Source organism: Protopterus annectens, chromosome 4.part0, assembly GCF_019279795.1.
Source record: "Protopterus annectens isolate FY-2018-M chromosome 4.part0, PAN1.0, whole genome shotgun sequence".
NCBI lineage: Eukaryota > Metazoa > Chordata > Ceratodontiformes > Protopteridae > Protopterus > Protopterus annectens.
In genome coordinates this window covers 1,977,292,593-1,977,314,945 of record NC_056733.1, presented here as the reverse complement: position 1 = coordinate 1,977,314,945, position 22,353 = coordinate 1,977,292,593, and the positions used below count along the sequence as shown (strand labels likewise).

The 22,353-nt window shown below is 43.5% G+C and overlaps 1 protein-coding gene across 2 annotated transcripts in view; it reads left to right on the top strand.

The window, feature by feature from the left end:
• Window positions 1-22,353, top strand: part of TBC1D9B (TBC1 domain family member 9B) — a 2,477,681-nt gene that overhangs the window by 186,964 nt on the left and 2,268,364 nt on the right. For both annotated transcript variants that reach the window (XM_044069590.1, XM_044069591.1), the window contains exon 3: window positions 20,623-20,741. In XM_044069590.1, the coding sequence (XP_043925525.1) occupies window positions 20,623-20,741 (119 nt within the window). The remainder of the gene's footprint in view (window positions 1-20,622; window positions 20,742-22,353) is intronic.

The window sequence follows — 22,353 nt, the reverse complement described above, 5'->3', positions numbered from 1 at the left end:
CAAAAGACCATAGTGAAGAACTTCTCTAAAGCAAACTTCACACTACTCAAGACTGGTGTGGTATCCTTCAAGGCCCCTGAGCCAGTGGAAACCACAACCCAAGCTGCGGAAGCCCTTACAAATGCCTTCTATGAACACCTCCAGGACTGCATGGATCAGGCAATCCCAAATAAAACCAAGACTCTTTCCACAAAGGGCAAACGTCCAGTCTGGTGGACCCCAGCCATTAACAAACTTTACAATAAGAGGAGAAAGCTATTACATGATAGAACAAAATCCATAAAAGGAAGTCACCCTGATCATTATTAGTAAAAATACGAGCACTCATAAAATCAACTAAGGCCAATTTTGAGAGAAAAATTGCCATGGATTCAAAGGACAATCATAAGGCCTTTTTCAGCTATGTTAGGAACCTGGGTGGAAACTCCCAGATATGCTCAGAATTAGTCCAAAATGATACAAAAATCACTGAACCCACAGACATTGCCAACATACTGGCAGACAGGTTCAGTGCAAACTTCACCCCTCTCCCCTAAAGGAGAGATAACTATCCCAGCCGAGTGTAGCCTCCCGGACATCTCAAATGCAGGTGAAAGCTGCTCTCTCTAAAGCTAAAAACACAGCATCAATGGGACGGATGGTGTCCCCGGCTGTGTGCTACATGAGCTAAATGAGGAATTAAACCCGCACATAAGGCAGCTGTTTAATCTCAGCCTTACCACAGGATACGTGCCCAAGGAGTGGCGACGGCAACTGTGGTCCCACTCCACAAAAGCGCACCTCACGGACCCTGGTAATTACCGCCCCATAAGCTTAACAAGTCTAGTCTGCAAAGCTATGGAGAGGATCATAATGGAGCTCATAAACAAAGATATAGGGGACTTGCAGACATTGGACCCGACCCAGTTTGGCTTTGTCAAGGGAAGATCATGCCTTTTGAACTTGGTCGACTTCTTCGAAACAGTCACCAAGGCCATTGATGAAGAAAGGCAGTCCATACAGCCTACCTTGACCTTGCAAAGGCTTTCGACACAATACCCCACTCTGGTATTGTAGAAAAACTTACCAGCTTAAATGTAAACCCATATGTCACAAGATGGGTTGCAAACTGGCTTAAGGACAGAACCCACAGGGTTAGAGTTGCTGGCGCTGTGTCAGACTCCAAGCCGGTCACAAGTGGTGTCCCACAGGGCTCGGTCCTTGGCCCCTATTGTTTGGCATCTACTTCTCAGAAGTACAGGCCAACATGGGAGGACTTTGGCTGACAAAGTTTGCAGACGACTGCAAACTGGGCCGTAGTGGAAAGTGCATCGGACACGGATATCCTTCAGAAGGGACTCACGGAAACAGATAGCTGGTGCCAGAGCCATGGCCTGAAGTTAAACGCCAAAAATGTATAGTCATACCCTTCGGGAAAAACAAGGTAACCCCAAGCTACCATATAGGTGGCAATCCACTAAGCACAGAAGAGGTTATCAGGGACCTGGGGACCCAGGTTTACAGTGGCCTTTCTTTTGACACTCACATTGCTAAAGTGGTTAGAAAGACCTTCTACATTGCCCACCTGATCATGAAGGGATTCACATCCAGATCTAGTGAGGTCATTGTTCCCCTGTACTCTTCACTTATCAGACCAATGATCGAGTACAATGCCCCATTCGGGATGTATCTCACCCGACATCTGCAGCAATTGGAGAGACCCCAGAAGTTCCTCACCAAAAGGATAAAGGGACTCCAAAATCTGTCATATGCTGCCAGATTGAAGAAACTCCAGCTCTATTCAGTCGCATACCGTCTGCTCAGAGGTGACATGTGCCTGACATACAAGGCCATGTCCAACCCGGAATTAATGGACATGCTCCACCTCAAAAAATCCAAATCCACCAAAACCACTAGAGCAAGCGACTTAAACCTTAGCACGGATATAAATAGGACGTGCTGGAGGGATAGATTTATCACTCAGAGACTCCCTATGCTGTGGAATAAAATCCCAGTCCGTGAGGCAGAGCACCTCGCTGACTCTGTTCAAGAGAAATCTAGACCTGTGGATGGGAGATCGTAGGTTTACCCCGGGAATCATCTCTGTGTCACTGCTGGACAGAGGCACAACAAACTAATGGGCACAGTATTTTTTCATATAAGGGGTGGCGTAAGCCACAAAAATTTGGGCTAGGCTTATAAATGCCTTAGGGCAGATAGCCTAGTATAAACCTATGAACCTATGAACCTACCCAAAAGCCTGGCAAAATTTAACAAAAGACAGATGGGTACGGTCCATTATATCCGGAGGTTACAAAATTCCCTTCCATCAACCCCCCTTACAGTCAAAGAAAATCCTTCCAGATGTTCCACCCAATCTGAAGGAGCAAGCAGTAATAGAAGTTTCAAAACTGCTAGAAAAAAGAGCCATCCAGGAAGTCCCTGCAGACCAGCATGGATCCGGAATTTACTCAAGGTTGTTTTTGGTACCAAAAAAAACAAGGGACTGGAGACCAATTCTGGATCTCAGCAGACTAAACAAGTCTGTACAAAGAACAAAGTTTCGGATGGTCACGCTACAGTCCATTCTACCCTTTCTGTGTCAGGACAATTGGATGTGCTCGATAGATCTTCAGGACGCGTACTACCATATCAAGATGGACAGACGCTCCAGGAGATTTCTTCGCTTTCGGGTGGGGGCCAGTCATTACCAGTTCAGAGCTCTGCCCTTTGGTCTCACCACAGCCCCCAGGGTGTTCACCAAATGTATGGCAGTGGTCACGGCTCACCCGAGACGTCAAGGATTCCAGGCGTTTCCATATCTAGACGACTGGCTCCTCACTGCTACTACCAGACATCAACTCCTACAAGTGCGGGATTATACAATCACATCCTGCACCCAGCTAGGTATTACAATAAATTTCAAAAAATCTGCCTTGTTGCCCTGTCAGTCTATCACTTACATAGGAGCAGACTTAAACACAAGGAATATGTTCGCAAGGTTGCCACTAGAAAGAGTGTCCACAATTTGTCAACGAGTGCAAATTCTAATGCAGAACAAAAGGATCCAAGTCAGGTATGCCCTTCAAACTCTGTGCTCCATGGCAGCTGCCATTCTTCTAATCCCACTAGTGCGCTTCCACATGAGAATTCTTCAGTGGCTTCTTTTCACACAGTGGTCTTTCCAAGAGCTACCCATGTCTCACATGATCCTGATCACGGAGGCATGCAAAAGACACCTTTCTTGGTGGATGGTCTCCCCATTAGTTACTCAGGGCATACCTTTCATTCAACCCCCTCCAGTAGCCACAATGACGACAGATGCCTCCCTGATAAGGTGTGGGGGGGGGCATTATCTGGGCAGGACAGTCCAATGCACTTGGCAATCTCACGAGTACCATCTGCACATAAATGTCCTAGAAATGAGAGCCGTGCTCCTAGTGTTGCAAGCTCTTCAAGACTCTCTTCCCTTCGGGACCATTGCATTTCAAACAGGCAACATGTCAGTGGTGTGGTACATCAACAAGCAGGGCAGAACCACCCCCTGTGACGAGAAGCGCTCAGACTTTGGCAGTGGGCAAATGTCCTTCATGGATGCATCTGCAGTCATAACAAATGGGTTGTCCTGTCGTCAGGCAGCCCTTCGGTCGGCCGGATTCCAAAGTCTGGGTCCGGCTTCGGCTGATGTCGCACTTCACCCGACGTCATCTCTGCTGGTCTTCGGGTATAAAGGCATCAGCCGACGCCATTTTCCTCAGTCTTTCTTGCCGTGGCGCCGAAGCAGAAGCTGTTCGCAAGTGCCGGTCGGTCAGATCCAGAGATTACTACTACCGAATACTACTTCAAGACTTCTAAAAGCTAAGTACCCGTTGGGGACTCTTTCTTGCCTCAGCCGATGTCAGAAAAAGTCAATAACTGTTTAACTTGTGGGAAACAAATACCTCATAAAGATTTCCACTCTTACTGTTTGCCTTGCTTAGGCCCAGACCACGACGTAGCAGCCTGTTCGGCCTGTGCTTCCTTCAACCGACGAACGCTTAGGCGTCGGTCGGAGTTTGCTGAACAGTTTTTCGGCTCAGATTTTGCGTACATTATGCCGTCGGATCCTCCGACTACCCAAATTGTTAAAAGCGCAAAGAAAAGACCGACACTCGCGGTCCGCGGTTTTGGCGAAACCACGGTTAAGCAAGTCATGAGTGTCTCGGTTTCGGCCGAAACCGAGAAAACTGGTCAATCTTCAGCCGAATCCATGACTACTACTGAGGCTCCTGCTTCTTTATCTGAATCAGCCTCAGAAATTTTGCCTACAACTGTGGTTCCCACTGATCTATCAGACACTATCCCCTTGGATATCTCTACCCCAGCACGTGGTGCTGCTAGGCCTCCTGCAGCCATGTCTATTAAGGCCTTTGCCAGGGCTAAAGCAGCCAAATCAGCTAAATCAGTGCCTGTTAAACCACCCTCACTCAGGCCCACTTCTAGTTCTCAAATGCTTACTCTGGCAGAAGATTTAATATCCTTAATTAGGGGATCCCAATCTCACCCAGACAGGGCCTCTCAGCCCCCAGAAAAGAGACCTAGAGCAGAGCCCCCCCGAGCCTGTGTCCTCTGATGATTCTGCGGATGACTCAGACATTACAGACCAGCCAGAGGCTCCTTTTTCCAATTATGAAGATTCAGATGCTGAAGAATCCATTCCAGCTGCCTCTCCACCAGAGGAATTCTCTTTTGGGGAAACCTTACATGCCATGAGAGAACAATTCCAATGGCAGGGACAAGATTTCTCAGATTCAAGAAAAAGGCTTAGGACCTTTCTGCACTTACCACAACATAGGCCTCTAGCTATACCTCCTGTCCTTTCTGTTGTGGACGATGCATTTAATGATGTCTGCACTGCTCCTGATTCTTTACCTCCAGCCCCTGCCAAACCAGATAGATTTTACAGGGTGCCAGACACTCATCACCACCTATACAAGGCCCCACTTGCTGACCCCGAAACTATATCCCAGGGGCCTAAGGCAGTAGCCTCGACCACAGCAAAAAACCCTATTCCTTCTGAAATGGAATCCAGGTCCTTAGAGAGATGGGGGAAAAAAGTCTACACCTCTGCTACTCTCTCTGCTAGAGCTTTAAACTGTCAGTTTCACATGATCCAATACCAAGAGTTTATGCTTGATCAGTTAATTAAAAAGCTGTCCTCTGATGAATCTTTAGATAAGAAATATGTATTAGAAATGGTGAATAACATCCAACAGGTTAGTAACCATTCTTTAAAATGTGGCTATGATGCACTGGAGGCTTCATTTAGATCAGCCATGACTGGCACAGTGATAAGAAGGCATGCATGGTTGAAAGAACAGGTCTTGCCGGATCATGTTAAAGCTAAGCTATTGGATGCTCCTATGGATAAGGCCAGTCTGTTTGGGGAACCTGCCCAGCAGGTAATGAAGAAAATGGAAGAGAAGGCAAAATCTGTACAAACAGTTAAAGATTTCCTACAGGTTCAGCCCCCAAGGTTTAGCAGGAACTGGCCTGCCAAGAATTGGTCCTTTCCTGACTCCACGAGATCCCAAAGGGGCAGGAACAGACGCTCTAGGGGCAGAAATCAATCCAGAGGAGGTGCCTACAGAGGACGACAGTGGCAAGGCAATAACCGAGGCACAGACGCAACCACTGCCACTGCAACAGGACAATCACAGTGACTTGGCTCTGACTCCGCCTACCAGGGAGCAATTAGCAGCACCATTAGGCGGAAAGTTAGCCTTATTCTCAAAATTGGCACTATATTACAAAAGACAAGTGGATTTTGCAAACCATAGACCAAGGCTACCGGTTCCACTTCCACACTTTACCAGTAAAAGAGGAATGCCAAACCTGCCCCAAATCAAAAAATAGAAGCCCTGCACCAGACAGCAAAATTAATAAAGATGAGAGCTGTGGAAAGGGTACCAATAACAGAACAGGGCAAAGGATTCTACTCCAGACTCTTCCTAGTACCAAGAAAAGACAAAAACTGGAGACCTATTCTCGACCTGTCCATCTTAAACACATACATCATTGTCCCAAAATTCAAAATGCTGACCCTACAGCAACTTCTTCCCATGCTGGGCAAGGAGTGTTGGCTGGTAACTCTAGATCTCAAGGAGGCATACCTGCACGTCCCCATTCGACCAAATTGCAGAAGATACCTCAGATTTCTTGCAGGATCAGAGCATTATCAATTCTCAGCATTGCCCTTTGGCTTATCCACTGCCAGAGTATTCACAAAATGCCTGGCATCAGTAATCGCTCACTGCAGAGTACAGGGAATCCAAATTTATCCATACCTGGACGACTGCCTGTTACAAGCGGACAACAAAAGCAAGCTGACAACAGATTTACAAAGGGTCATTTACTTGCTACAAGCCCTGGGATGCACAGTCAATTTTCAAAAGTCAAGACTGGTACCATCCCAGACAAGAACTTTCTTGGGCGCGGAATTGGACACAGTAAAACAGATGGCATTCCTCACTGCAGAAAAACAAAAAGAACTTCCTCTTTACTTCTTGGCATTAACAAAGCAGAACAAACTAACAGCAAGAAAAGTTCTGCAGGCCTTGGGCTTCATGGCATCATGCATAATCTTGGTCCCACATGCCAGACTACATATGAGAAAGTTACAGTGGTACCTAAAGAATTTATGGTCTCAACACAGGCACAGCTTAGAAACAGAAATACCACTAATCCCATGCTTAAAACAAGAGCTCCTATGGTGGGCTCGGGCATGCCAGTCAAACCCAGGCTTACCCTTCCACAACTTTCGAGCAAACCAAACCATCACAACGGATGCCTCAGACCTAGGATGGGGGGCACACATGCTGGACAAATGCGTACAAGGACTGTGGACACAGGACCAGCTGCACCTGCACATAAACCAAAAAGAAATGCTGGCAGTAAAACTGGCAATCCTAAAATTCAGACCATTCCTCAAAGAAGGCCATTTGATGATAAGGACAGACAACACCACAGTCATGTGGTACATCAACAAACAGGGAGGCACTCATTCCTACCCCCTATGCAGAATGACTTTGGACCTTTGGAATCTGGCTCTCAGCTACAACATCCAGTTACAGGCAATATTTGTACCGGGAAAAGAGAACACCCTAGCAGACATTTTAAGCAGAACCACCTCGGATGCTCACGAATGGATGCTACACCCGGACATCTTCAAGGCCATCACAAAGAAATGGGGAATGCCACAAATAGATCTATTCGCTTCCCCACAAAATCACCAGCTCAAAATATTCTGCACAAGGACATTCCACCCACTTGCATGGAAGGTGGACTCTCTTTCCTTCAGCTGGAAAGGCCTGACAGCATATGCATTCCCACCTCTTCCCTTGATGCACAAGGTACTACTGAAAATCAAAGAGGAACGTCCAAGGATAATTCTGATAGCTCCGAACTGGCCAAGACAACACTGGTACCCATTGCTGAGGAGCATGTCTCGGGAGAAATTGTGGTCAATACCCCTGATGCCAACTCAGAACAACTACAACATCATACATCCAAACCTAAAAACCTTGCAACTGACTGCCTGGAACATCACATAGCAGTAACTAACCCAGACCTTTCACAAAGGGTTAAAGACATTATCCTTGAAGCCCGCAGACCTTCTACAAGAAGGAACTATGCAGGAAAATGGAAAAGGTTCGTCATTTGGAGTACTGAAAGAGGAAAAGATGTGTCGAACATAGATATTGCTAACATCCTGGAGTACTTGGCAGAGCTTCTACATACAGGCCTGTCCTATTCCTCCATCAAGATACATGCATCAGCTATTTCAGCAGAATACAGCTTTGATCCTCCTGTCTTTTCACATCCTCTACTCAGGCAGTTTCTCAGAGGGATCAAGAATGTAAAACCTCCTAGGAAACCACCATTACCAGCATGGGACTTGAACTTTGTACTAGAAAAGTTGACACTCCCTCCGTTTGAACCAGCAGCAACAGCAGATCTACAACACCTGTCATGGAAAACTGCTTTCCTACTGGCTATTACTTCAGCAAGGAGGGTTTCGGAACTACAGGCCTTAATGGCAGTGCAACCCTTCCTAATCTTCCACCAAGATAGGGTGTCCATGAGAACTAATCCTACATTTATGCCTAAGGTGGTATCCAGAGTGTCTTTAAACCAGGCAATCCACCTACCTACCTTCTTTCCCAATCCACAAAACACAGGTGAAAGAATAATGCATACCTTGGATGTACACAGACAGTTATGCTACTACCTGGACAGAACCAAAGGTAACAGAAAAACTGACCAGCTCTTTGTAGCCTATGCAACAGGAAGGGAAGGAAAAGCAATTATCAAACAGACAATCTCCAAATGGATAGGAAATTGCATAAGATTCTGTTACTCCTACCATGGAAAACCAATTCCACAGAACATAAGACCTCATTCCACAAGGGCTACAGCCACTACCACAGCTTTCTTAAGAGGAGTGGCAACCAAGGACATTATTGAGGCGGCTACTTGGACCTCCGTGCATACATTTGCCAAGCATTATAATTTACCTCTATATTCTAGATCCCGAGCAGGGTTCGCCACTGCTGTACTGCAAGGGATCCTGACTACACCATAATCATTATTCCTCCTCCCCTAGTTTGGCTATGGTATTCTACCCATTTGTTATGACTGCAGATGCATCCATGAAGGACATAGTACAGTTTTGTACCTACCATAAATGTAGATGTCCGAACTGGATAGCATCTGCAGTCAGGATTACCCTCCCTCCTTCCCCTCTGCGGTACTCCTAGGGTATTTACCCTCCTAATAGCTAGCTGGGGGGGGGGGTCTCTTATGGTGTATTTGTTTGTATATATGTACATACATGTTTATTTTTTGTGTTTGCCTTCTACTATTTTGGAAACATTGGCTTTTATCCAAAATTTAGCTTTCCAAGAGGGCAATTGGCATCTGGGGCAAGAAACACTGAGGAAAATGGCGTCGGCTGATGCCTTTATACCCGAAGACCAGCAGAGATGACGTCGGGTGAAGTGCGACATCAGCCGAAGCTGGACCCAGACTTTGGAATCCGGCCGACCGAAGGGCTGCCTGACGACAGGACAACCCATTTGTTATGACTGCAGATGCTATCCAGTTCGGACATCTACATTTATGGTAGGTACAAAACTGTACTTTTCCTCCCAACATTTTCTGATTGTGCCGCACATCCCTGGGAGATCCAACGTCATAGCGGACAGGCTCAGCAGAGCTATCCTCATGCCTCACGAGTGGTCTCTGAATCAGGAAGTTGCGGATCTTATTTTCCGCAAATGGGGACAGCCTTGCTGCAATCTTTTTGTGCCACCCCCTTCAACAGCAAATGTAGCAACTACTTCTCCCTCCTTCTGCTTCCAGGTCACATACCCAGAGACGCTGTAGTCCACGATTGGCCTCAGGGACTTCTTTATGCTTTTCCTCCGTTTCCCCTGATACCGAAACTCATACAGAAAGCAAAATCATTGGGTTGCAAAATGATCCTCATTGCCCCCTACTGGCCTCGACAGATATGGTTCCCATTCCTGCGCCATTATCTTCTCGATCTCCTGATTCATCAATCAGGCGGGTTGCATCATTCCCTCCAAACTCTCCAGCTCACAGCCTGGTTGCTCCACTTCCAACCTTAGCCAGGCTTCCCAGCATTTCCCCAGCAGTCCGTGAGATTATTGTCTCCTCTTATAAGTCTACAACGAGAAAAACTTATGCTAGCAAATGGAAACGTTTTTCTTGTTGGGCGGAGTCTAGGAATGTGGATATCTTCTCAGCCCCAGTCCACGCAATTCTGGAATTCCTGGCACAACTGTTTCTCTCGGGGCTGCTTCCGCTACGATTACGGTACAATTAGCGGCCATTTCTAATTTTCATATTGGTTTGTCAAATTCTAACATTGTCTCATAAGCTCTGTAAAGCTTTTTTGAGGGGAACATCTCTTCTTAGACCTCCAGTGAGAGATCCCCCTCCCGCTTGGGACCTTAATTTAGTCCTAACTTCTTTAATTCTGCCCCCTTTTGAACCAGCAGCTTCCTGCTCCATCAAGTTTCTATCTTGGAAGACACTCTTTCTGGTAGCTACCACTTCAGCTAGGCGTGTCTCAGAACTTCATGCATTATGTGCTCGTCCTCCCTACCTGGTGTTTCACAAGTACAGAGTTGCTCTGAGGACTAATCCTTCATTTCTTCCTAAAGTCTGCTCAGAAAATAATTTAAACCAATCTATAGATCTCCCTGAGTTCTTCCCAAATCATAGCAACAAGGCAGAGTACAAACTTCACCAGTTGGATGTTCATAGACAATTGCGTTTTTACCTGCACTGAACTAAAGAAATAAGAAAGTCAGACCAATTATTCCTTTCTTATGCCTTAAACAAACAAGGTCTCCCAGTTTCCAAGGTGACCTTATCCAGGTGGTTGTCCCACACTATTACTTTTATTTATCAGTTAAGGAACAAAGAGTTACCAATTAAACCGAAAGGTCATTCCCCCCATGGTGTTGGCCACCTCCGTGGCCTTTCAGTCTAGGTTGCCCATGGATTCCATCTGTGCAGCTGCCACATGGGCAAACCCTCATACCTTTATTTCTCATTACAAGGTGGATATGGTCTCCCGGAGCAGAGCTGACTTTGGTTCCACTGTTCTGAAGAGTCTGTTCCACTGAGCCACCCAGGGTGTTAGGTGCTAGGGACGCTGTCCCAAACAGCAAGAATGAAGGCGAGATAGTCAACTTAAAAATTAAGAAGTTATGTACCTACCATAACGTTCCATGTTAGTTGTCTTCATCTCGCCTTCTTTCTTGCGTCCCTCCCTCCGTCCCCCGTCCTAGTGGATTGAGAGGAGTCCCCTTTTTTTTCACTGGCTGAGTATTCTTTTATTGCTATTCTTCTGGACAGGTCTTCCTAACCTATTCTAGATATTAGAATGTGTGGAACAACCAGTTTTTTGATAACTGGTTTCTCTCTTATTATGTCTGGATTAGCCATTTCAAATGAGATCTGGGTAGCTATCGCTAGGCATCATGGGATAAGTGGTAGCCTCAAGCCAGTAAACCGCTCTCGAGCTATTGAAGATGGCCGAGTCGGCTCCGATCCCAAACAGCAAGAAAGAAGGCGAGATGAAGACAACTAACATGGAAAGGTATGGTAGGTACATAACTTCTTATTATTTTCCATGCTGACAGGGTTTCCCTCAGGACTAACCCTTCCTTTATGCCTAAAGTGGTGTCCAGCGTGGCTCTAAACCAATCCATCCATTTGCCAACTTTCTTCCCTAATCCTCAGAATAAAGGGAAAAGGATCCTGCACTCCTTGGATGTGCACAGATGGCTCAGATTCTACCTTGATAGGACTAAGCCCTTCAGAAAATCTGACCAGTTACTAGTCAGCTTTGCAACAGGGGCAGAGGGCAAGGCCATTTCAGAACAAACAGTTTCCAAATGGATAGCACACTGCATCCATTTCTGCTACAAACACCATGGGAAACCAACCCCTCAGGGGGTCAGAACACATTTCACTAGGGCAACTTCTACCTCTACATCATTTCTCAGGGGAGTCCCTACCAGGGACATCCTGGAAGCTGCTACCTGGAGTTCTGTACACACCTTCACCAAGCATTACCACCTGCCTATCTTTTCCAAATCCATGGCAGGTTTTGCAACAGCAGTCCTGCAAGGCATACTAGCCAGCACTAACTCTTCTTGACTGCCTCCGCCCCTCTTCAGCTTTGGGAATCCACCCAAGTGTGATGACTGCAACAATGAAACACAAAGAACATGGTACATTTGTGTACACTTACCATAAATGCAGATGTTTGAGTGTATTCACTGTTGCAGTCCTGGTTTCCCTCCCTCCAGCCCCCTGGTTTCTCTCCCTCTCTCCTCTCTATGGCTATTACTCACCCCTTTCAGGGGTATTTACTTTTTACTGCTTGTGTTTTCCCCACCATAACTTAGCTCCCTATTTGGGGGGCTCCTGACATTTGTGGCAAGAAAAACTGATATAATGGCATCGGCTGCCTGTTTTTATACCCCTGAAGACCTGATGTCAGTCCTGGAGTAGCAGCACCCGACAGAGAAATACTAAGTCTCTGGTATTCAGGATGACTAAGGGCTACCTGCAGGCAGATAACCCAAGTGTGATGACTGAAACAGTGAATACACTCGAACATCTACATTTATGGTAAGTGTACACAACTGTGCTTTCTTGCACACATTGGTATGTTCTATGTGTGGTCATTGGTATTGGTTGCAGTCAGTGGTTCAGATAAGTGCAACCTTCCTTGTGTTTTCTTAAAGCTTTGGTGTTTCCAGTTCTGTTAGATGGTTAGCTAGGAGGGAAACGTGTGATTGTGGTAGACAAGTTACATGCAAGGATCTCCACTCCCAGTGCCTTTTCTGCCTAGTTGCAGAGTATGATAATAAAAATTGCAGTATGTGCCAGGCCTTCCTACCTAACTTCATCTCTTAACACTTGAGACCCAGCCCTTTAAGTGCCTTGTTCAAGCTAAGATGATGGATCCTTCCACCCCACATGTCCCACCTGTTCCAAAGAAATTCAAGAGGCCTAAGGCTGACATTATGACTTCCCTGTCAGACTCCAATGTACCTGCTGAGGTTTTGGAACTCGCAGGATGCTTGAGTGCTTCTCAGGCTCTCAGTACAGTGACCCCACTGGAGGCTGGTATAGTGTCTGATTCATTAATTTCAGAAACAACTGATGCTTGTGAGAAGGGGGAACCCTATCTAATCATTTTAGAAGGACCTGAAGGTATTCTGCAAATTTTAGTATGGGAAGAAATACCTAGGTCATTAAACAAGGAACGGTAGGGATTGGATTCGCCACATCTTGTTAAAGCAGATGTCACACCAAAAAAGAAAAAACAGAAAACCAAAAATGATTCCTCTCCTCAGAAGTTCCAGGAAAAAGAGTGGATGGATTTCCCACAAGGCCTGTTTAAGGCCATCATGGCACTCAAGCTCCCATCCTTTCTCATCCCTACCCCTCACGAGATGTCTGGAATCATCCTCAAAGGGATGATGATACAGTGCCTGATTCAGATGAACATTCTGTGGCCTTCTCTTCCTAGCTTCAATCACCAGGCCAAGTAGCCTCTGATGATGAGTGCTCCCTATCCCCCAATTCTTCCATAGAGGAAGCTTTCTTTGGAGAAACCATTTCTTACATGTGGAAGCATTTTGAGTGGGAATCCAGACAAATTTCTGATGTGCAAAGAAGATACTATAACTTGCTAGAGGCAGGTACTCCTTTGCCTGCTCCAGTCCTTCCTGTCCTGGATGCCTTTCAGGATGCCTTTGCCTCCACTTCCCCTGGTCCTGATTCCCAGCCACCAGCTCCTAAAAGGCTTTGTAGATTTCACAAAGTGCGTGAAGATTTAAAGTGTGTGTCCAAGAATCCTTTGTCGACCCTTTTTTTCGCATTTCTACAGATAAGCTTTCCAAACTCCTACATGCTGCATTTTAATGCTGCTTCCTCTAATAAAGATAGCAGGGCAATAGTCAGGCTTGGAAAAAGACATACGTCTCTTCCACGTTGGCTTTCAGGGTGCTGAACTGTCAGACTCAATGACTATTGATGGATTTTTGCATCAGCTACTTATTTTTACATTACTTCTTTTTAAACACACCTTTATTAAATTATCACTCGTGACATAGACAGTTTTGCATTTATACAAAAGTAATCCGACTGTGTTAAATTAATATTAATAAACATTATACTTCACATATATTGCCATATTTCACATAACCTAAGCAACATCACATAAATTATTCAAATCCTGCCCTCCTTTTTTTTAAACAAGAAACATCTTTATTAAACCATCACTTACGACATAAGCAATCACACATTTATATAAGTGAAAACAAATCACACCGACACAATCCTCCTTGCAATTTTACATTACAAACCATACTGACAAGACTCCCAGTTGCAAACAGTATACATCACTTATAATTGACCCAATTTCTCTCGCTGTAACATTACATAACTCATGTAAGTCCTGGCACCTTTTAAACCTCATTCCTCCCCTGTATGTTTTCTTCCCACAATTCCCATTTTTTTCCTATGTAGTTTGCTTCTAAATTTCTTAATTCCAGTTTTTATTTCTGTTCCTATATTCACTATTTCTACTATAGTTGGTTTAGATTTTGATTTCCATTTTATAGTAATTGCTTTTTTTGGCAGCCACCATAATTAGACACAGCAAGGCCTTACCATTTCTAGGCAATTCGATTCTGTATAGTAGCTCAGAAAAATTATCTCCCTCGTCACACTTCTAATCAGTGTCACAGTTGCACAGGATAGGCTTGTAGTTCTTAAATCACAGAAAACAGTTCTTTATTTATAGTAGGTACTTGCAGTAGGTCAGACTGCCTGGATTGAAGCAGCCTTTTTGTTTGCCAATGCTGGAATACGCTTATGCTACTTCTGAACTGCTTGGCATATGTTGTGGGTGCAGTTGCCCATTTTCCACCAGGCAGTACAGTTTGCATGAAATGTAATCTCATTTGGGTCTACAGATGCATACCTTGCATTTGCATATCAGAGAAGCCAATTAGTGTCATACAGAAAATTCAGTGTCATGGTCCACAATCCTTCAGGATTTGTAAGCATACTGTATAACATGTATACATTTTAGTAATGGCAATAGACAAGTGATGGGGAAAAAATCTGAAGGAGCAAAATAGTGGTGACAGCGTAGTGTGAGAAATATTAAGCACCGTGTCTTTGGTTGCTTTGTCCGCATAATTCTACACTAAATCTCAGAATGAGGACATATTGTACACAACAAGAGGTCAGAATACAGCTAAAGATAAAAACGTGTACAGGTTGAATTTCATCTGTAAAAGTCTGTTGTTTTGCTCCATGAGCAGTACATTCTAATTTTGTTAAAGCAGCATGAGTGAATTTATGTACAAACGAAACATTTAGCTTAGATTACTTTTTGTTATTTGTTATATGCTTTAGGACTGAATTTAAGATCAGCTACAGTGACAATGAAATTAATTTATTTCATTTATTTTTTTGTGAAGGTAGCATGCTTCAAAAAGATACTAATCTGCAGTTGCATTTCACGCAGTACAGATAAGCTCAAAGAAACAAGTCAACCAGTTTGAATAATTGTAGCATTTTAATCAAGGTAGAATCCATCTCCCAAAAAAAATCAAACAAACCCTGCTAGCTAAACAATGAACTGCTACTAGGCTTTATCTTTGCATGCTGTGTTTTTCATGGTTTTCAGTCATTCATTAGCATGACATTTTGGGTTGTTCTGACTTGCCCTTTTTAGAGGTTCTTCAGTTCATAGCTAAGTATTAGGCTAACTGTCCTTGTAGGCCATTTTAAGCCTAGCGTGTAAAGTTTAAATTTTAAATATATTTATTGTTATTAACAAGATCGTTGTAGCACATTTCTCCTCATAATTCTGTCAGTCTGGCCCGGATGTGCTTATGCACATTGCACTCGTACAGGCTTGTTCACATCTGCATGTTTCTTTTGGCTTTTCCCGTGTGCTTTCTTACTGCACAATAGCTGTTAATCTTAAAATTAGTTGGTTTTGATTTCCTAGAAACATACACTGTACTTATGGCGTCAAAGTAGTTTAATAGTGATATTGAAAAAGCAGCAATTGTTTTTGCACAATGCTGCTATTATTATTTATTTATTTTTTTGTAAAAGTTTACCAGAAATGCCCATTTTTATTGCAGCAGTATAGAATTGTGTAGTTTCTCAGAGTAAGATGGCCTTGGGTACAGAAGAAATATGACTGTTGCATGGATTCATAACAGTTTTACATATCTGTATTAAATTTACTTTTTTACTGCACTTAAATGACATTGCCTTAGAATTCAAAGATGGAGTAACTGTCAGTGTCTGAGAGTTTTCACTGTCTTGGGACATCTGTCACCAATATGGTGAGCTTTTACAACTTGGACGATCAGATCAAACCAAAAGTGAAAAAAGGCACTTATGTTGAGTTTCACACTTGTCTCCACAATGCATGTGACATTGTTTTTTACCTTTTCAATTTTTCAACAGGTCCGGATTTCATTTTATAAGGATGAGAAACAAAATGCTAACTTAAAGGTTAATGACTAATGTGTTAGCACTAGTAGTGTACTCCAGCCTTGCAGCTGCACTACACTGAATGTAGTTCAGAGCTGATAAGTTACAGCCCCTTTATCATGGAGAAAACGTTTGTTTCTGTGGCAACATTTTGGGATTCTCCTTTTCTTATGTATGCTTATTACTGTTAATGCCTGTTGACCATCTAGCCATTGCCCCTGAGATGCCAATTCCTTCCTGTCTTATACCTCCATCACTTTGCACCCTATATCACCCTGGGAGAGACCACTTCTTGCCAAGTGGAATTAGCCTAATGGTCTCTTTCACTTACATCAGCTTGATGTTAGAAGTGAGAACAACTGGTAGATGTCTGTCATCCAAGCAGTCATAAAGGGTGTTTTGATCCTTCCAGACTCTAGCCCTCATAGGTTTATACTTGGTTACTAGGCTATTGGCCCAAGAGCCATTTTAAGTCTAGCCAAACTTACCAAATGATTGATGACATGTCAGTATACCCCAAGGGATTTAATGTTTACAGTATAGTCTGTACACACTAGGCATTTACAGGCCGCCCCTGTTTATTAGGGACATAGTTGCCAAACCAGGTGTAAATTTATGATTTCACATCTATTGGTCCAAGTTAAGTTTGAATAGGGTTAAGTACAAGCTTTGTTTCACATGGATGGGAAGCCTGTTCCAAAGAAGGGATAATCTTTGAGACACATATCTGGCCCTCTTAACATGCCCTGTGTAGGTCCTTAGAATGTGTATTTCAGATGCTATTTGTTTTGTGTATGCGCAACAAATTCATCAGTGTAGGATCAGCGTATGTCTTGTAGGCTAGGCAATAGATATTTATACATCAGTCTTTAGGAGACTGAGTACAGGGATGGGGCTTTGAGACAGTCCGCATAGGACTTCTTGTTACTCCCTGTATTCTTTTTTGTGAGGAGCTTCTGTGGTCTTTCAGGCTCTTTCAAGTGTCTGATCAGGTACAAGCTGAAGGGTGTGTTGTACTCTGTGCTTGGCCAAGTACAGTGGAATAATGACCTCCTTGGACCTGGATACCGTTCCCTTACTTGTACGTTGTGCAACATAGAATGATTTTAAAAAGTAAACACACTTATGATGGTAAGGTAGTGACACAAAAGCCAGCAATAAATTCCAGAAGACTTTATAGAAACATTGAGCGCTTTTGCTCCTGTAATTTCTGGAACTTCACCAGAACTAAAACCATCCTGCAATAATCACAGTAAATACCCCATTCAAAATCACATGAAAAACTGAGCAACCAGTATAAATAAACGCTTCAATTAATAACAAGTAAGGACAGTATAATGTTTCAATTTTAAAATACAATCAATGGTGCAGGCATCATATTCCAGGATGGTTAATCGCATTCAACCTAATCTGCCATTTATATTTACAAACTTCCAAATGTTCCTTTGTGATCCATCCCCGAGGATCCTGTTTTACTTGCTCTATAACTAAAATCTAAAATAATGATTATTAAAATGAGCTATTTGCTTAAATATGGCATTTGTATTCTTCTTTTTCCTAATGTCCAGTAAATGTTCATAGACTTGTTCACTAAGCTTCCTGGAGGTTATTCCCACATAAAAAGCAGCACACACCTGGTACTGAGCCAAATAAACCACCCCTCTGGAATAACATGAAAAATGCCTGTATATTTTATAAATTACTCCAATTATACAAAAATCCACATTTAAATGTCCTATCCTGGATTAAATGATGCCTGCTCCATTCATTTTATTTAAAAATTGAAACATTATACTGTCCTTAATTGTTCTCAATTGAAATGTTTCTTTTATTGGTTGCTCAGTTTTTCATGTGATTTTGAATGGGGTATTTATTGTGATTATTTCTGGATGTTTTTAGTTCTGATGAAGTTCCAGAAATTACAGGAACGAAAGCGCTCAGCATTTCAATAGTCTTTTGCAATTTATTGCTGGCTTGTGTGTCATTACCTCACCGTCACAGGTGTGTTTACTTCTTGGTTTGCTGTTACACCGTTTGGTACCTAGTTTGTGATATAATGATTTTTCTCACTACAATGGACACATGGAGGTCAAAGGTTATGCTACTGTCTATATGTGTTTCCATATCCCTGACCATTGGATCCAATTCTAGGAGTGTATTGTCAGTTTGGTAATTTCCAGGGGTGGCCATCTTTCATTTCTTCCACATTGAGTTTTAAAGTTCAGTTGAACTTTGTGCTGTCTGTGGCTTTGTCACGAGTCCTTCTAATTACAGTGGTCTTCAGAGGGTCTGGCTTTATCCTCCACCTGACTGGGGCTGTACATATTTAATGAAAGACTCTAATTGTCCCAATATGGTGGAACTACCCACTGGCACCTCAGCAATAGAAAGGAATCCTGTTCTGTTGCAAACTGGTTAAGGGAGGGGATTTTTACTAAAGTTCCCTAACTCCACTCCAAGTGGCCTGCAGTACCTCTCCCAGCATGTGGATACTTCTGTGTGCATGTTGAAGGAGTTACCATTGTAGGCTTAACAGAAGCAAGCATATGTCCCATTTCAAATGCTACACACTGGTATTGCAGCTATTTGGACCTCTTCTCTTCTCCCCAGAATTGGAGAAAAGGCCTTAACCTCTCATTCCAATCTTTCTCTGCCAGCTTCTATGACACTTGGTTTGCTAATCAACCCTCCAATTAAGGCTTACAGGGCCGTATCTAACTAGGTCATGGAGTCTGCTCATTTTGGCTTTCAGTCATATATTGTTTGGAAAATTGATTATTTGTAGGTTAGTTTTTATGATTTAATTTCAGTAGTGTCACATTAGTTTGCTAGATGAAATATACAGAATAGAGAGACAGTTTTTATAGTATTCATCTTTTTTCCAGGGGTGGCCAGCCTCCATGGGACCCAATAACATCCCAGGCTGCATTCTACATGAACTGAGGCAGGAACTTGCAGTACCATTAGGCACCTTATTCAACCAAAGTCTGAGTACCAGCTTCATCCCAGCCGAGTAGAGGACAGCTACTGTCATCCCTTTGCACAAAGGTGGAGCGTCCAGTGATCCAGGAAATTATAGACCCATCAGCCTAACTAGCTTGATCTACAAGGCTATGGAGTGGATTATCATGGACCTCATTAACAAGGACATTGGCAACCTCTGGGCACTTGATCCCACACAGTCTGATTTTTGTCAAGGGGAGGTCATGCCTGTTAAGTTTGGTCAAATTTGAGAGAGTCACCAAGGCCATAGACGAGGGGAAGACGGTGCACACTGCCTACCTTGACCTGGCCAAAGCCTTCGATACTATTCCCCACTCAGGTATAATAGATAAAGTCTCTCAACTAGGCATCAATCCATATGTTACCAGATGGGTAGCAAACTTGCTCATTGATAGAACCCACCTAGTCAAAATAGGGGAAGCTACCTCAAATAATAGACCTGTAATAAATGGTGTACCACAAGGATTGGTCTCGGGGCCTCTGTTGTTTGGGATATACTTCTTGGAGGTGAAGGCCAAATCTAGTGAGCTATGGCTGACCAAGTTTGCATGCTACTGCAAGGCTGGGTGCTGTCATCAATTCCCCTAGTGATGTGGACATCCTCCAAGAGGGTCTTACCCAAACAAATGACTGGTGCCAGAAACATGGCCTCAAACTGAATGCCAAAAAATGCATCATCATACCTTCTGAGGAGATTGATGTCCCCACAAATTATCATATTGATAATAAGGTACTAAGCACGCAATCAGTCATGAGGGACTAGGACAACCAGGTTGATAGCAAACTGACTTTTGACCACCATATTGCCTCCGTTATACGGAAAACTTTCTACATGGCCCACCTCATTAGTAAGGGTGTCTCATCCAGGGACAAGGTGGTCATAACATCCCTGTATTCTTCCCTTATAAGACCCATTATTGAGTACAATGCCCCTTTTGGCATGTACATCACAAAGCACATGCAGCAGCTGGAGAGACCACAGAGGTTCCTCACCCAGAGAATCCAGGGCCTCAAATATCTACCCTACGCAGACTAAATTACCTGCCCTCTACTAGGTCTCCTACAGACTCTGTCTGGCATACAAAGCGATCTCAGATCCCGCACTTATAGGACTGCTACATATCTGCAAGTCAAGCTCCACTCAAGTAACCTGCATGCGCGACCTCAACCTGGTCTGTGACATCAATAGGACTTGTTGGCGGGACAGATTTGTGTCCCAGAATACTCCTCCTTTTGTGGAATAGACTCCCTCTCCACGTAAAGCAGAGTGCCTCATTAAACCTTTTTAAGCTCAACATGGATAACTGAATGGGGAACAGAAAATACACCCCTGGGATTCCACCTGTGTCCCTGCTGGACAGTGGCATAGGGTGCTGACTTGTTGGAACATGGGCTATATTCTTGGATAGGCTTGTAAGGGCGTCAGGGCCAATAGCCTAGTAACATCCTATGAACCATTTTTCAAGGAACGGAAAGCAATAAACACAGTGGTTTAGTTAGTAATATTTTTAATTTCTTCCACAGGTTCCACGCGTAAGGAGATCACAGAGCACTGGGAGTGGTTGGAGACCAACTTACTTCAAACGCTCTCCATTTTCGAGAATGAGGAAGACATCACAACCTTTGTTAAAGGAAAAATCCAGGTAGGAAATATAGAATGTTAGTATTTTTCCTCATTAGAAGACGGATGTGTGCTGCCTCTTTTCCTGTTTTGTAATTCTCATTTTCCTTTGGTCAGTGACTGTTGTGTATTTTTTTTTTTTTTTTTTTTTGTAGTTTTCTATTTGCTCAAATGAGTAGAATTTGGACCTCGCAGCTTTCTTCAAAATTTTGCATATAAATGACACAAAAAATGACAAAAACATGCATCTACACCATAACTTTAGTGTGTTGTATGATTTTCAGGTGAGAAGCCTGTATTTTTTTTTAAACAAAAAACTCCTGTAGATAGTAATTGTGATTGTTTCATTACCAGACAAATTTGAAAATAAATTGAACTCTTGTATTCTTAAAAGCAACACATATTTGAAACCGTTAAATTTACATTTTAGTGTAATAGTTCTGAGGCTTTGAACCTGCTGCAATGGTCGATCTCAAATATTTGTCCTAGAAAACAGCATTCCTGGTAGCCATCACTTCAGCCAAGAGAGTTTCGGAATTCCAAGCCCTTTCCGTAAAGCCTCCTTACTTGGTCTTCCATCCGGACAGAGTGTACCTCAGGACCAACCCCTCCTTTCTTCCCAAGGTGGTATCGGAAGTAAATATCAATCAGTCTATCGACTTACCGGTTTTCTTCCCTAAGTATCAAAATAAAGGAGAGTACAAGCTGCATTCCTTAGATGTACACAGGCAGCTGCGTTTCTATATTCATAAGACAGCTGGTCACAGACAATCTGATCAGTTGTTTGTCTCCTTTGCTAAATTCAGTTTGGGTAAAGCCGTTTCAAAGGTCACCTTGTCACGTTGGATTTCTCAATGTATTCTTTTGGCCTACCAAGCTTCCGGGAGGCCCGCACCTGAGGGAGTCTGTGCACATTCCACTTGCTCCATCTCTACTTCTGCTGCTTTTAAATCTAGAGTGCCATTGGACGATATTTGTTCGGCAGCTACTTGGGCCTCATCTCATACTTTTATTAACCACTACAAACTGGACGTAATTTCTAGAGGGAGAGCATCCTTTGGCTCCGCAGTGCTCCAGAACATCCTTCCATGATGGCCGCCCAAGATTCAGGTAGCTGGGGACTCTGTCCCACAGGTTGCTGACAAATGAAGTCCCTACTCTAGATTAAGAAGTTATGTACTCACCATAACGTTCCATCTGAGTAGGTGGCTTCATTTGTCTGCAACCATCCCCCCCTCCTTCCCCCTGGTCTTCAGAACTTGGTCCTGTTATATTGTTCTAGCTATTATGATTGTTGGAACACCTTTTCAGGTATCCATAGAGGGGCAAACTTGATCTGAGGTCATAGGAGGTTGGCAGGGAATTATGGGTGAGGGGAGGAGCTAGGAGCTCGGATCCATAGCTATGCTACAAGTTGCCGGCTCGGATCCGATATCGGATCCAAGACCCACAGGTTGCAGACAAATGAAGCCACCTACTCAGATGGAACGTTATTGTGAGTACATAACTTCTTATTTGGTTCATTGCATGCATAGGCTCCAACTCCACTTTGACCTTCAGAAAAATGAATGAATAACAATTGCTTTTTTTTTTTTTACACTAATGGAGTTTTTGTGGGATAGTAATGGCTATTT